At 45.1% G+C, this 17,399-nt stretch overlaps 1 protein-coding gene across 1 annotated transcript in view; it reads right to left on the bottom strand.

Annotated features, from left to right (window-relative positions):
• PDSS2 (decaprenyl diphosphate synthase subunit 2) overlaps window positions 1–17,399 on the bottom strand; it is a 325,971-nt gene that overhangs the window by 161,448 nt on the left and 147,124 nt on the right. Inside the window, exon 2 of the mRNA XM_029595318.1 lies at window positions 7,750–7,884. Within this exon, the coding sequence (XP_029451178.1) occupies window positions 7,750–7,884 (135 nt within the window). The remainder of the gene's footprint in view (window positions 1–7,749; window positions 7,885–17,399) is intronic.

The raw sequence follows: 17,399 nt of genomic DNA, 5'->3' as shown, positions 1-17,399 counted from the left end.
TTGAAATTGAAGGTATACTCAGAAAAACTAAACCAGCAACGCACCCTTTTGACATCATGCCTACAAAAACACTCCTCGCCATTTCCTCAAGAATTGCAATACCCATAACAAAGATTCTTAACAAATCTATCACCTCTGGAATTGTACCTGCCCAACTCAAGCACGCCATAATAAAACCAACACTGAAGAAAGATTTGGACCCAACGGATTCAACAAACTTTCGCCCAGTCTCGAACCTACCTTTTCTGTCCAAAATATTAGAGAAAGTCATCAACAAACAACTCACTGAATACCTAGATGAAAATCAATTACTCTCTCCATCCTAGTACGGATTCCGAAAGTACCATAGTACTGAAACTCTTCTCCTGCACTCTCCGATACAATTCTAATAGCATTAGACACTGGTCATTCTTATATACTTGCCCTGCTGGACATTTCCTCGGCATTTGACACAGTCAACCACAACATCCTTTTAACTCGCCTCTCACAAATCGGCATTACTGGTACTGCTTTATGTTGGCTCAAATCGTTTCTTAACGGCAGGAAATACAGTGTAAGAATTGGCCAACATGAATCCAATCCCAAAAATCTGCTACAAGGAGTACCCCAAGGTTCCTCTCTATCTTCCACACTTTTCAATATATACCTCACTCCACTCTGTCAACTGTTGATGAAACTGGGTCTCCCGCACTTCATATATGCAGATGATGTGCAGATCCTAATCCCTATCAATGACTCCCTACCCAATGCGCTCAAAACCTGGAATACTGCACTAGCAGAAATTGAGAATCTACTAACTGAAAACTCATTGGCAATAAATACCAACAAAACAGAGCTTCTCATTATTTCTCCACAAAACAACCATGCTAGCCCCACTCAACAATCTCTATCTGACCATCACACTATACAACAAGTCCGCAGCCTTGGTGTTATAATTGACAAACATTTTACATTAAAAAAATTTATTACTTCCATCATTAAAAATGGTTTCTATAAACTTCATACTTTGAAAAGGATCAAACCACTTCTACACCCGAATGACTTCCGGACTGTACTACAAGCTACTATATTATCTAAATTGGACTACTGTAACTCCATATTACTAGGTCTACCAAATAGCTCAATACAACCATTACAGATGCTACAAAATGCAGCTGCGCGTTTGCTTACTAACACGCACTGCCACGATCACATTACTCCAGCTCTACAATTCCTACACTGGCTTCCGATCGCATCTAGGATATTATTCAAAGTTCTTACCCTTATACACAAGTCATTATATAACCAAGATATGCATTGGTTCCCTGAGTATTTTACATTCCATACATCAGACAGACCAATAGAAAAAAATGCACCAGGCTAAACTCGCTACTCCAACGCATAGACATATAAAATATGTTTCAACAAGAGAACGATCATTCACGATAGCTGGAATCAACCTGTGGAACAAAATACCCACAGATCTGCGCCAGGAACCCTGCCACAAGAAATTTAAACAGAACCTGAAAACATGGCTGTTCAAACAAGCCTACAATTTATGAACACTTCCCTTCAGATAATAATATTTAATTCCCATTTATACTATATTACCTATTCATAGCAATCAGTATTTATTCAATAACGCTAAGCACACCATTATGACCTTTTTACTTGCAATATTCTTTATATTGTAACTTATCTGTCAATTAATTCTGACTCAAGAAATCTACGTGTTGTTCCATATTCCCAAATTGTATATATTTGTACTGTTAATTTTGTACTGTTGCTCTTGATCCTCCTGCCTTATGCGCCCCTGCCGAATTTAATTGATATTAATTATTTAATAGTTTCTACGTTAACAGCTATGTGTCATTATATAATTGGTTTGGATTGTAAAGCTTTTTGCTAAGTTAATGTTCATTGTAAACAGAGGTGATGTTTGCTAACGGGCCGCGGTATATAAAAACCCTTAAATAAATAAATAAACAAACACATAAATAAATAAATGTACTCCCCATCTACAGTTTAGTTTTAGCATGCACCCCTCTCAGATATCGTTTTTGGACATGTTAATAACCTTTGACAGTCTCTCCTTCTCCACAACGATCTTCCGCAAGGATACTGATCGTAACACTATTCTTAAATTTGACAGCTGTCACCCTAGAGTATTGAAGAAAAACATACTCACCGGACAGTTCCTGAGCTTACATAGACTGTGCTCATCAAAGGCTGACTTTGTTATTAAAGCTAAGGAGATGTCCTCTCGGTTTAGGCTGAGAGAGTACCCTCCTAAAGTTAGCTTTTAAAAGAGCTTTGAATGTAAACAGGGATTTGCTATTTCTCCCATCACAAAAAAATACAGACAAAATTCTAAACTGTATTTTACCTTTCTCAACACTGAGTAATCCCATATCTCAAATTATCCACAGACATTAGCACACTTTGTCTTTTCAAAATTTGTTTCAGGGAGCTTTAAGGTTTACTTACCGCAGGGGTAAAAGTCTGCGAGATTTATTAATACATTCGGACTCGACTTTGAGACAGCCTATTAAGTATACTGTTTGTACCCATAAACCATGTGGAAACTGTTCCGTTTGCAAACCCACCACCATAATTTCTCAGTTTACTCATCCTGGTTCAGGTAAATGCTTTACATTACATGATAATTCTGACTGCAGCTCAGAAGGGGGTCATTTACGTCATACGATGCCCCTGTGACAAACTGTATGTGGGTAAGACTAGGAGACAGGTCAGGACCAGAATCATAGAGCACAGATCAAATATCAAACATTCCCATGATTTGGCTCCATTAGTGGACCATTGGACTGCATCTCCACACACTGAGTCCGATTTGTTTTTCTTTGTTCTGGAGGTTGTGGCCACTCCCACCAGAGGCAGTAACTTTGATGAGCATTTGATCCGACGTGAGCAGAAATGGATACATCTGCTAAACCCTGTTACCCCCGCTGGTTTAAACAAGGAGACAGAGTGGTTTTACTTTACCTGATTCTCATTGGACATACCCGACTCTCACTCTGATTGGTGGGTCGTCCCTTTAGCTGATTGGCCCGCGATCCTTTGGCGCCTTCTTTGACAGAGTTTAAGAATACCCCCATAATAGAGTAAGACACGCTCCCTGCCATATTACCTTTGAAACCTGATGAAGGTAGGATTTATGTTTGTGAGTATATATTTTGTTCGGCACTGTTCCCATTTCTAACATAGTCCTCTTTGACACTTTGTTTGTAGAACTGTTGATATTTCCTGTGTGTCCCTCCCGACGCAGCCTCGGCGAAACACGAGTCCGTGTCAGGGGACTCCCCTTGGAATAAAACATTATTTACAGTGGAGTTGCCAGATGTAAAAATAAAAAAGAATTTTGGATTAAAACTTTTCGGATCTTTGGACTGTGTGAACCTTTATCTAGACCTCTTTTTGGTGTTTGAAATCACAGGAGACCATGGGACATCCAGAAGTCTCATATTTAATCCTCTGGCCTGATTTTTAAGCGTATCATGCTTCCTGTGTATTGCTCATTTATCCTGGATTAGGGAAAGATTGGCTATATGCAAGAATTCTGCTTTGTTCCCTTCCGCTGACAACTTCTCAGTATGGAGGGTCAGCTGTTCCTTTGGCTGTACCTGCTTCCTCTGCCAAGCATTTGTAAAAGAAAACATTTTGTGAGAGATTAAATAAGGACCTGTCAACTACGGTCAAAGTGGCCCATCAGCACACTTCTCAATTCATGAGCTGGCTGCAGGTCAGCCTCCAGTCTATCTCCTTGGTGAGCTTGTTTGCCATTCATCCCCGCCAGTGATTGTCACCTCTTTCCCACAGGCCCATTGCCTTGGTAGTCAGTGGCTCTGGAGTAGCAGAGACTGGAGAGCAGGGGTCTGCTTCCCACACAGTTTGGCCTCCTCCCCTTCCCCAAAGAGCCTACCAGTTTCAGTAACACTTCGCTCACCAGCAACATCTCCAGCAGGGTTGCTTCCACAGCTCCACCCTCACCCCCAGGTATCCAGGCTATGCTCCTCTGGCTTCGGGACCTAAGATGATGTAGGACTCTGGCTGATTGGCCGCTCTCAAGCCGGCTTCAGCAGTGGCTTGCTCTGTAGCAACACCCAGAGCATTTCACAATCTGCTGAGGAAGAAGAGTGGACTCTTGAGGGTAAGTCCTTGGGGTCTTTGCTTTCTCTTCCCATTTTAAGGGCATGAATGAAAAAGAAAGTGTAGTAAAAATAGAAGACAGGTTCAGGAGCTCGGCAGCCCTGCTTCACCCTGGGAGATGCCATCTTGGATCGGCCCCCTTTCATTCTCGCTGATTCAACCCTGAGGAGTGTTCCCTTCGTCCTCAGTCCAGAGTGTTAGATATAGACAGGACAATATTAAAGGCCCTAGAAGGCCTTTCGGTGGGCTATAAAGTTTCAGATATCATGCAATATCCATAATATGTATCCTTTAATTTCAGTTTCATTTCTTTTTCAATTAGCACATTTTAAACTTTTTCAAAACATCTTTGTTAGTATACCCTCGTTAAGCCTTTAGAAAATGCTGTTTAAATGCACAGGAACCACCCGATCTAACAGAGAAGTTACAAAAACGCCCACCCTTGCTACAGTTTTGATATTTTTCTTAATAGCAGCCCTCATAGGTATTTTGTGGCTGTGTATGGATGCAAGCACATGAGCAGCTGGGGGGGGGGGGGGGGGGGGGGGGGAGGGTTTTGTGAGTGATTTTTTTTTTGTTTGTTTGTTTGAGAAACATAAGTAATCCCCTTTCCATCTCTGGCTTCACTGTCCCTTCCTCCACCTGAGGTAGCCGTCCTGATCGCAAGCACCCCCAAACGGCATCAGGGGCTCCCAGCCACTTCCACGGACGCAGGCTGGCACGAGAAGGGTGCTGTCGGTCACTTCCAGAGTCCTGCCCCCTGTAACGACCGTGCTGGAGGTCTGCTGTTAACCCCGGCAGTCAGCGTTTCTTCCGGCAGACGCTCTCTGGACGTTTTACCCGCTTTCGAAGATGAAACCCCAAGTCAGTGCACCCAGACTGGAATAGAGACTTCTTATTTATTCTTCCTGATCCTTCGGGCTTCTTGCTCAGCAGCCAGCCTGTAACTGGGCTGCAGCAGCAGGAGCCTTTAATTCACAGCCACCCGGGGTTCCCCCCCTCCCCCACCTGTCTCGGCCTTTACGGCGATGGCCCTCAACCTGGAGCCAAAATCCACCGCTCCCTGCGGGACGTGAAACTTGGGCACCCTGGTTCCAGTCACCAGATGTCACCTCTGAGCAAAGGCAGGGACTTGGAACTGCTCGCCTCCGCCTGTAGGGGGCGGAATTAGATCCTGAGCCATTTTCTTCAGCCTTAACACCAACACCTGAAGCATACCAACTACCACATTTCATATGCTGGTGGCTTGCAGCTCCTTGTGGAAAAAAAAACACACAGTGTATACATGTATGTCACTGGTTGCATTTCCAAAGTAAGCAGCAGAATGAAAAAAAAAATAGCCTGGGTTGGTGTAATTATGGATTAAGTACTGGAAGAATTGACTCAATTCTCGCTAGGGCTACAGGAAAGCAAGTAATGAATCACTGCTAACTATTCCAGAATCAAATGGACCCTAGCTTAGCGGGCAAAACCCTGAGGAACAAGCTTTGTAAATGCTGGGGAGCTTGTGTGCATCAGACAGCAGAGAGGCAAGAGAAAAAAAAAAAAAAAAAAAAAGAGTGTGGAATTTACAGCGGCCAGTCAAGAGTTCGGCAGCTCCTGCAGGAAAAGACACAAGGAAGTCTGGGGCTTGTTTCGCTCTCACGCGAACTACACGTTCCTGGCATCGCCCTGTCCTCTCTCGGCAGGAAATTAAAATACGCGCGCTCTTATGATGGGCAGGGACGTGTCCAACAGCAGCACGAAGAGGGGTATCAGCTGGCGTTCATTCCGAGACAACTCCATCCATGGGTTCAAATCACTTGGTTCAAATCAAATCACATCACATGGGTTCAAATACTTGTTTTATGTTCAAATATTTATATACTTACCTTTGTTAAATGTATAACGCTTATATAACCCTGTTAAATGTATAACGCTCCGGCGTTAGTTCCTGTTCACTGTACACCGACGTGATATCTTTGATGAGCGGCGGTATATAAAAAATTATAAATAAATAAATTATAAATAAATAAATAAATCCCCGCCCGGCTGAAGCAGCTTTCAGTCCTTTATGACCATAGGTCAGCGAGTACCCAGCGTCGTCAACAAGTAACAATGGGTCAATCAGAGCTGCTGCTGCTATGTGGAGAACCGGGTTAGAGCCCCGGACGCGGTTTCTGCCTGGGGATCAGCAGCCAGACCGAGGGCCCATGGCAGAGAGCTGTGGCTGGTGGCCCTGGCCGAACTGGGAGGGGTAGAGGAAGCAGGGGAACACGCCTGGATAGATGCACAAGAAAAGGCCACTTGAGCTGAAGCCCAGTCCAGGAGTTCACTCTGTCCATGCAGTATGCTGGGTGAAAGTATTGTATCAGAACCCAAATCTGCATTCCACCTATTGGGTATCACGAATGATAACATTTCCAGATTTATTCCGCACTGTACAGTGTTGATATGAGGATTCAGCTATGAGAGGTCCCTTCCCCAGAGAGCTTACAATCTAAGAGGGTATCTGAGGCAACTTGCCCAAGGTGACAAGGGGCGTCAGTGGGAGAAACGAGAGTCGAACTTTGCTTCACAGCCATTCCTGTAAGCACCGGCCACTCCTCCTCAAAGAATCTCACATTGACATTTATATTTTATATCTACAAAAAAAAAAAAAAAAGCTACAACTCTGAAGTTCATTTTACTTAAAAACACAGACCACACTAAGAAATGTGCCATGAAAAGAGCTGGAGGGAAAGCTATGATCAGTCCCCGCGTCAGCTCCACTGCCACCTCCTCCCACAAGCTTCCTGTTTGTAAAGACGCGAGGCAGGGACTGTGAGGACACACTGGCTCACAGACCTGTGCTCCGGACAGCGTCCCGCACACCCTGCATCTCACAAACACCTCCCGTCAGCTGCCAACAGAGCTCACTTTATAGGGAACCAGCAGTTTCCTCCCTGCTCTTTTGGGCATCTGGCTCAATCATAAATGGCTACCTTTGGGCTACAGCTCCACCAGCCTTCATCCAAAACTGCCTGGGGATTTTTTTTCCTATTTTTCATCCCCCTCCCAACTCAGCTCAGTCACCTCTGTGGCCCCCTAAGTCCAACCACTAGGTGCCACCATTGCAGAATAACTGGGACACCTTTCCTCCCAAGGGCTGTGAACGCTGCCTCAAGCTTCAAACCCAGGCCCCTCTGCAAAGCTGGGCTCAGAGTCTGCCTCTGAGTCAGCGCGATGGTCCCCCCCAAGTGGCGATCTTCGGGGCTGACAACAGACAGCTGCTCTGAGTTCACTGCAAGTCACAGGGCCGCCCTTCAGCTTTGGGACGTGCAGAAAAATCCTTTAAGAAAGGCCGCAGAGTGCATGATTGTATTTATAAAATGTCCCGGAATCTAAAAGTGCCGAATGCGCTCGAGAGCATGGGAAGACTGCAGAATACATATTGAGAATACCAGAGACGCTAGCAAAATACAGATTGCAGCATCTGGAAATCACGGAGGAGCAGAGGGTTCTGTTCTCCAGTGGCAGTCGAACGGGTGAGAGTAAGAAAAGGGGGCTTGCAGAGAAGAAAAACATAAAAGAATAGAAAAGATTGCCCCAAACAACGAAGTCTGGGAGATGCTTGCTTCCTACCTTGAGTAAATTCCGCTGACCATATCACGCTGGAGGGAGAGATCGTCCGTCTTGCTGGGGCCCGCTGCCTTTGAGATGAGCAATATGACCAGTCCCCGCATCTGGAGGTTGTTCCGGCTGTCATAGATGAACCCCCTGCCAAAAGAGAAAGAAAAGCAGGACCTCAAAGAGAAGCAAGAGGCAGAACAATCACCTTTATTATCCGGTCATAGTTACTCAACAAGCATCACGATTAGACACAGTATGGGACCAGAACTGTTACGATGCGCAGCACCACAGTACACAGCTCTACAGACAAGAATTCACCCGGCTACGACAATCCTACCCCAAAGGACGGCCAGTCTAAGTCTAGAAACAGAGAAACCCAGAAAACCTAGATGACGCGCCCCTTCTGACCTTGGACAAGACACTTCACCCTCAAGTATAAACGAAGGGCCTGATTTTCAAAAGCATTTGCACGCTTAAAACTGGGTGTTACATGGGTAGATGTGTGGTACACATGTAAGTGTGCTTTTGAAAATTACTACAATATATGCCATGGGATTGTCAGAAGGTTTTACCCACATTAAGTGCACTTAACGGGGGTAAATGGCTTTTGAAAATGGCTATGACAGTATGTTACATTTACATGCATAACTATTTTTATTTATGTGTTAAGACAGTGAGCCCCTCAGGGGATAGAGAAATGCCTGCAGCACCTGAACGTAATCTGCTTTGAAGTGCCCGAAAAGCAGAATATAAATAAAAAGAAAATAACAGTTGATGAAGGCTGCAAAGACCATGGAGAGTCTGTCTATTCCCGATGTAACAGCATTTGAATATTGTCCTTGAATTCCCATTCTATCATTATCAAGACCGTCTACTGTAAACAGCTCTCTGAGCATTGGTTGCCTGGTCTGAATACACAGAGTCCGCCCTGATTGTTGATGATGCCCTACAGATATGGTCCAGTAAAAGAAAGATTTTTTTGACATAGATCTCATCTCACTCCTTGGTTTACTACAGAACTTCACTCAGAAAAAAGAGAGTGCCTTCACAGAGCTGACAGGCAGTGGAAAAAGTTAAAACCCTGATAACAAAGACTTCATATCTCAGGCCGAGTGCTACAGATTTCTTTCTCATGAGGTTGAAAAGAACTGATATGGCTGGAAAGATTCATAATCCTGGAAGCAATCCCTCTGAACTTTTTCCCAGTTTATCAATTAACACAGCAGTATGATGATGGTCCTAGGGATGATACAGATAGTATAGCTATGTTTAAAAAAGGATTGGATAAGTTCTTGAGGAGAAGTCCATTACCTGCTACCGTATTAAGTTCACTTAGAGAATAGCCACTGCCATTAGCAATGGTAGCATGGAATAGACTTAGTTTTTGGGTACTTGCCAGGTTCTTATGGCCTGGATTGGCCACTGTTGGAAACAGGATGCTGGGCTTGATGGACCCTTGGTCTGACTCAGAATGGCACTTTCTTATGTTCTTACCAATACTCTGTTTTCCCCTGAGCAATTTTCACATCTTTTCCAATCAGAAAAACTCTCTGACTTGTTCTCAATTTTCCTATTCAAAGTCATTAAGATACACCTAGAGATACGTTTATTTCAAAGTGCTGGAGTCTCAGACACTGAAATCAGTACTTATTGGAATAAAATGGGCAATTCTTCGTGCCCATTAAATCTTTGCTCCACCATGGGCGCTCAAGGCTCTCCAAGGTGAGATCAGCAATGCTCTGGACCAAACAATGCATGACAGCAGACCGAGTGACGCCTAATATAGAGAAGATCAAACTGATTATCCTAACCAGATCCCTATGCGATGACTGGGCCCTTCCACTTTCTAAGCAGGTCCGGAATCTAAGGAGTGGTTTATGATACATCGCTTACTTTCCATGCCCAAGGGAAATCTGTGGTTACATTTGTTTTGCCTGCCATGATCCGGCTTCCACTTTGTCAGGCAGACTCTTCGGAAGGCTGCTGCCAGAGTCCTTACTGGGGGGGCTAAGCGCAACGATCATATATCGCCTGCATTGTTCCTTTTACACTGGCTACACCTGGGGCTTGGCGCATTCGATTACAAATGCTTACCATGGTTCATAAAGCTCTCTGTGATAATGATCCATCTAGTACAGCATCAGTGTTAAAATTTTACACTCCGACTCGCACGCCGAGGTCATTAGGGAAGAATCTGCTGGAGGTCCCCTCCCATTCAGTGGTTACATCTTACCATGACATGCGAGTGGACCTTAAAGGCTGCAGGTCCATCGACGTGAAAATCTCTGCCACCGAATTTCAGGGATGAGGTAGTGGTAGGAAAACATCTTACGCTCTCTTTGTACAAGCTTTTGGGAGTGAGCTTGCTACTGTTGGCAGCTGAGCCTTTGGAAGCCTAGCAGTAACATTTAGTCAGCTCTACTACTGCCGTTCAAGGCAGGCTTAATTGCTGATTACAATTTGGGAATGTAGCAGTGGGTTTTGTGTTCTTTTGTATTGTTTGTGTGTGTGCTTGATGTCTATGGAGTAAGTACATTATTGTTAGTATTTTTATTATGGATATTCCTCTAACTCGTTTGAAATGGTGGATGGACAAGTAACAGATACTATTTAAATAAATAAGACAGAGCCTGCCTACTCTCAGGCTCATCCTCGTATCTAAGGACTGTCTGTGCAGATTCCAGGCTTTCTTGAATTCTGTTGCCATTCTGGCTTCTAACTCGGGAGGCGCTCCACCACAGTTTTCTGTAAAATAATCTTTTCTTATGTTACCTTGGAGTGGGCCCCCTTCGGTGGACCCAGAAGGTGCCTAAGATGTTTTGTCATATCTTCCTCCAATGATATCCAAGGGCAGCGAGGCAAAGGGCAAGACAGAGAAGTGTTAGCGGCAGAGGCCGAGTTACAACAAGTAGAAAGGTTTTTTAAAAAATGGTGAAAATGCCAGTGCACAAATCATTACAATTAAGGATGCGGAAAGAGTACAGGCAAGCCAGAGTGGTGGAGAGTCTGCACCAAAAACCCTACAAGATGAGACACGCGGATCTAAACATGTATTCCCTAAAGCAGGGATGAGCAACTCTGGTCCTCAAGGTTCCCTAACCAGCTGGGTCTCCAGGATCTATGTAATGAATATGCATGAGCTAGATTTGCATGCACAGTCCCAGACTGCATGCAGATACATTGCATCCATATTCATGAGGGTTTCCCTGAAATCTGGACAGGTTAGGGGCCCTTGAAGATCAAAATTGCCCAACCCCCTCCTAAGGGAGAGGAGAGGAGGAGTAAAAATAATGGACAAGAAGAAACCTTTTTTAGGGGAAGGGAAGTTTGAGAACAAGAGATCAGAGGACCACACCCAAACGTCAGGAAGCTCTGGCTCTCTCAGGTTTAACGGCATTTAATGGGGCCTCTTTGCTGTGTTACATACAGGATTGGGTGCCATAAAAAATACATTTGATTCTGACAAATCGTTGGAGGAGCTGGGCGCGAGCATATCATCCAGTAAACCTCTTGCGTTGTGATAGATCTAAGCTCCCCCACAAAGGGAGCATGGGGATTTTGGTTTCCAGCATTCAGGAAAGCATGGAAATGGGGGAGAGGTTTGCACAAACTTAGGAGCAGCATTTCCCTGTTCTTACGGCTGGTGGGTAACCCACCTAAGCAATGCAACAAGGGCTGCATTGCTTAGGACATTCTCTAGATCCTGAACTTCATCAGTTTTATACATATCAACAGCTACAGGAAGAACAGGATATTCCTAGACATAATTTGCTTATTTTCAAACTAGACATTATTGTTTAAGCTGTTGCAACGGTGACCTTAAACCTCTGACTTTTACTGAAAATGATGAAGCTTTTATTGAAACTGGACCTAAATTTAAGAAGTTAAAAATCTGGGCTGAGCATATTCGACAACAGCCAGATGCTAAACACTTGCGTACGTCGGCTAATCAATGAGGTGTGGCCCTGGGATTTGCATGAGATGTCGTGGTCATTCAAGCTGCTCCGAGCCTGCCAATCTGACCAGAGAGAGAAATGGGAGCTAGGATGAAAATCTGGGAATCAAACCGCTGTCATATCATAACTGATAGCCCAAAACTGCCGTCTTACTGGAGGCAAATTCATGCTCTGATGGAGCGTTTGCTGGGGAGGACGATACCTTGGGATGGCAAAATGATTTATCTGCTTTGGTTTGAGAAATCGCTGAGCCCACCCAGCAGAGAGCTAAAAAATGTTGAGTATTTTCTTTTACTGTTGCCACAAAATGTTATTCCAGCCTGCTGGAATACAGACATCTTGCCTGTCTTCCGTACCTGGAAATCAGAAATGCAGGCTTATGCCGTGATGGAAAAATGAAAATTCAAAAACCTTCGGGGACATAAGTCCTTACCGTCTCAGAGAAATTACTTTTTGCTATGGAGAAAAGTGGAGAGGTTGCTGCGAGCCTGAGCCTAAAGTGAATATTAAGATAATGTGCGTTAGTTAGGTGTCATGTGTGAATGGTGCATGAGGGATGTGCGAGTGTTGCGCTGGGAACTGTTTCTGGATTGTAGTGTTACGAGTGGCAGAAAAGAAACAAAAAACACGATAATATGCGATTTTGCTAATTTAAATGCTGGGGTTCTCTTGTGATATCTTATGAGCTGCTTCTGGTCTAGTGCATTGTTATAGGTATTGAGTTTATTCATATTCTCACATTAATAAACATAATTTTAAAGAACATGAGATCAGAGGATTCAGTAGTAACAAATCGGAAAATTTTCTGCACAGAGAGGGTGGTGGAGCATGGAAGTCTCTCAATGCAAAAAGCCTGGGATGCAAGCATACAGAAAGGATAAGGAGAGAGGAACGGAGCACGCCTTTAAAAAAAAACAAAAAAAACTGGCTCACGAGATGCCTCAATCCTCCTTACTGTGATTGGTACATGCACGTTGTTTCCACATGGGACTACTACACCTTTCTATAGTGCTACACGACTCACGCAACACCGTACAAACAGCATACAAAATAAAGGCAGTCCCTGCTCAAGAGAGATTGCAATCTAATAAGACAAACTAATCCTACATTTGAATTTTTTCTTCTGTACTTTTTATTTTAACAGCGCAATGTGGATAACATAGGTTTTTCTATTTAAAAAAAAAAAAAGCCTGGGCCAAAGACAGCGGATTCTTAGTTGTGAGGAAACAAAGAGAAAACCAGACATCACCTAGGGTCTATGGCATGTGCCAGGAAGAAACTGGGCAGACTGGATGGGTCTTATCTGGTGTCATGTTCTATACAAGTGCATGTCGGCATGGCTTCAGATGAAGAGCCGCTCTTCAGCTGTCTGTGCTGTATTCAAGCTTTAGATGTATCACTGTGACGCCTGCATGGGGCTCTGATGAGGATCTGCTCTTCAGCTGTCCATGCTGTATTCAAGCTTTAGATGTATCAGTGTGATGCCTGCATGGGTCTCTGATGAGGATCTGCTCTTCAGCTGTCTGTGCTGTATTCATGCTTTAGCTGTATCAGTGAGACACCTGCATGAAGCTCTGATTAAGATCTGCTCTTCAGCTGTTTGTGTTGTATTCATGCTTCAGATGTATCAGCCTGCATGGGGGGTCTGATAAAAATCTGCTCTTCAGCTGTCTGTGCTGTATTCATGCACAGACAGCTGGGATTCTGTTCATTTGCAATGTGCCAGGGATTTTTGTCTTATTTCAACTTCCTCTTTCGGTTCCTAGTTTGGTCATTGCTGTGATGGTTCTGAGGCTCCTTCCAGGACCTTGTACTATAGGCTATAAATCTGGCCCTTAATGACGACCCCCATGGTGCCAAAGGCTGATCTGAAATTGAACCGAGGACTCTCTACATGACAATGTCACCGAGCCACTGGGCTGGCCCATCTGCTTGGGATTCTGATAGAGATCCGTGTTGTGTTCATGCTTTGCGTATATCAGTGCAACACCAGCCTGAGGGTCTTCTGAAAATACGCTCTCCGGCTATATAATTTGTCTTCATGCTTTGCGTTTATCAGTGCAATACCTGCATGGGGGCTGCAATGATGATCAGAGCAGCAGGACTGACAACAGCATAGCTAAGCTGCAAGAAATTTCACAAATTCTCAAGATTTAAAAGACAAAAAATAAATCTGGACGAGCATCAACTACCAGTTAAAATATTTCCGCATGATTTTCCTAATGCTGCAGTTTGAAGGTTTTCCTCTCGCCCTCTGTTGCCTCTTTAAAGAGCTTTCTAACGTGACCGGGCAAACAAATGTAAACGGGATGCTTCCGACGTGGACTGGACGCGTGTCTAAGAGCGGAACAAAGGCGACCTACTACTATCCTCATAACAGGCCATGGAAGGGCTCTGAGAAAGGCACGGACTTCTGCACCTGAACGAAAGCCACCGCTGCGCAAAACCCTTCCAGATGTTATTACGTTGCAGCGCAGGAAGGACGAAATTACAAGCAAGGGGGAATGGTGGCAGAGGCCCGCTATATATATATATATACACACACACACATACACACACCCGCCCCCCCAGGCACACAGTAACAGCTATGCCTGCCTGCATCTGGGGATCAACTAGCCAGCGAGAGTTACTGACCAGCCCGCCGTCCCGAATACCAAATGTCACAGACCTGACCACAAAGTTAATGGCTATTTTCCCTGGGAGATCAAAACCAGCCAGGTTTTAACCAAATTTGGCAGAAGGACTTTTTCTTATTGTGTCTTTCGAAGGCATTTAAAGGCAGGGGGGTGAAAGTGTCGCATGGAAAGGTCACTTCGGCTCCCCCCCCAAAGACTTCTGGCTAGAGATGCCGCTGCCTTTCTGGGAAGGAATATTTCCTGAAGTTACTCCTTTGAGCATCGTACCAGGAACATTCATTTAGAACCTCCTTTGTTCTGACAGGTTTGCTGACTGCGCATTAATTACACTTCCAAAGAGTTTTCAATATGTTTTATGTATCTCACGTTCAAAGCGCGTCACAACATGCCAAATGCCACAGGAAGACTCAGATGTAAAGAGAGAGAGACCCCCCTCCCCGCTTCTCTCTAAGCCGTGAAACCACCCAAGGAAGCCCCACGTGTGAGCAGCCGAGAGGTCGGGGGGGGGGGGGGGGGGCACCCGAATCTGGACATAGGGTTTGGGAACCGAGCAGGCAGAATTTGTACGTGACAGCTAAGGACGGAGATCTGCAAACAGAAGAGGAATGCCAGGAAACTGTATTTTTACCGGTTAAAGTAAAGGTATTTTGCCCCCATCAAGACGTGTTTTGTAACGAGCAGGCAGAGGGAACTCAGTTGTCCACAGGGACTGGGATTGGGATTCTGCCCCCAAACCACAGACGTGCTGGTGTAAGACACGCGTGTTTCCAGCTGCACAAAATTAAATGCTAAAGACCCGATGCTCCAAGTGGCATCATTTTTACTGTGCGGACTGGATCCAGTTGGAAATCCGTAGCTGCAACCATGCACGTTTTTTTGCCTTAGCTGCAAAAAATCCTCATCATAAAGAGGGAGAGAGGAAGAGGGGCACTGTTTGTGTCACATACAAAAACCTATCACTGTGAAAACTGTAGGACTGCTCTGCTCAAACATGCAAAGCTGCTCAGAAACTCTGAAAGATGGGGCATCATCAGTGCACAAAGGTCTAGGCCTGCCATGCCACTCGCCGCCGCCCGCCAGAGCTGCAGTCCATCTGTCGTGGGGAATACATCTCATGGTCCTACCCGAACAAGCCTTCCCTCCTGCGCCCTTGTTCTTGCAGCCACGACAGAATCCTATCCTACTCCTCACCATTCAAAGGACAAAACCGTGATTGTGGCTCCTGGCTGAACCCAATGAGCGTCCAGCAGGCAGCACGACGAGCGGCCCTTTCCCAAAGGCTGCCTGGCGGGCTGACATGGCAGAACTCCGAATGCTTGCACAGAGAGAGGGTGCAAAGGCTTAACTATCATGAGAAGATGTAGCAAGGAAGACAAACTGCATTCCTGGAGCTACACAACCATATCACCCACCGTCCTGCTGCCTTCATTAACTTTCTCCCTTGGGGGTCTCAGCTCCAACTACTCCTCTTTCCACTAGAGGCTAATGCAATGTCATCCATTTTTCCTCTGGCTTGGAAAAAAAAAAGACACACTCCTCTTACTGTGAACCACGGCCCCTTTCCCCAAACTGTGCTGGGAACCACCTAAGCCAGTCAGACTTTCGGGATATCCACAATGATGATGCAGGAGAGAAATCTGCATACAAGGGAGGCAGTGTGCATGGAAATCTCTCGCACTAGGGATATCCTGACTGTCCGACAGGTTTGCAACACTTGAGGACCAAAGGATCCCCACCCCTGCCCTAGGGAGAGGGAGCCTCAGACGTCGCACAATAGTGACACCTGGTGGTCCCTGACAGAGCTGCAACTGCAGTGACTGGGCTGAGCAGACAGGGAGGGGGCTACAGATTAAGGGGCAAGAATAAACTCAGTCGAGACATTAGGACCCTCTGAATTCTCCATAGCACTGGTCAGCACTAGACTCATCAGCTGACACTTATTTCATTTTTCCACCCAGCAATTTCCTCTTGCTCTTTTGGGTCTCCTGCTCGCATGGAATCAAGCGCTGGGATCTGGCACCACAAGCCTTCATTCACAGCTCTCTGGGATTCTGCCTCCTGTTTTATATCACCTTGCCTTCTTTTCCTGAGCTAATTATCATCTCCTATGTGAGACTCCTCGCTTTCTTCCCCTCCGTATACTCCCCCTACGCAAAGGCCCATTAACATATGCCAATTGTTGATGGCTGTCCTCCATAACATATGGTGAATATTAATAGCATGAGAAATGTGCTCCTGGTGTATAAAATCTACCTTCTCTCTAAGAGATGCAGAAACATCTGAAGAAAGGACCTATGAGACCTCAAAAGCTAATATATAACATCGATCTAGAATTTACTTTTGTTAACCTACTAAAATATTACAATCTCCAAAATAGTCGCATTTTAACTGGGAACAATATGGCAACAAGCAGTTTCATATTTAATACCCCTTTTAAAAGAATTAAAATACTAACATATAACAAGGAACTAGTTTATTAACAACACAGATCAGACATCCCCCTTTTGCCCATCCACTGTGCCGCACCAAATTATTTCTTCTCTCACATGTTCAGTTCCCTCTCTAGCCTGGTTCAGGGCTTACCTTCTGTCATGCTCCTTTCTGGTATTCTGTACGTGGTTCCAATTTCACTTCCTTTCCTCTCTGACAGAATCCCTCAAGAATCAGTGCCGTGTCCAAACTCAGGGTCTTTTAATCTTATTCTACTTCAGGAACATAGTAGCCAAGCCCCAACTTCAGACTGGCAGCCCTAGTGCTACCTTGGAAGAAGTTGGTCTCATGATAGGAGAGCATCAACCTGGTGCATCAGGAAAGGATCCTGTAGCAAGGACCCGCTCTCCAGGTGGTGCATTGTCCTTTCACACCGAGGATGTGTCTTCAAGGCCTACTGCCCAGGAGGGAAGGGTTAGGTCAGCCGTCATAGTTGGTGATTCGATTATTAGGAATGTAGATAGCCGGGTGGCTGGTGGGCGTGAGGATCGCCTGGTAACATGCCTACTTGGTGCGAAGGTGGCGGACCTCACGCGTCACCTAGATAGGATTTTAGACAGTGCTAGGGGGGAGCCGGCTG

Source organism: Rhinatrema bivittatum, chromosome 3 (assembly GCF_901001135.1).
Source record: "Rhinatrema bivittatum chromosome 3, aRhiBiv1.1, whole genome shotgun sequence".
Taxonomy (NCBI): Eukaryota; Metazoa; Chordata; class Amphibia; order Gymnophiona; family Rhinatrematidae; genus Rhinatrema; species Rhinatrema bivittatum.
This window is presented reverse-complemented; position numbering and strand designations above follow the sequence as displayed.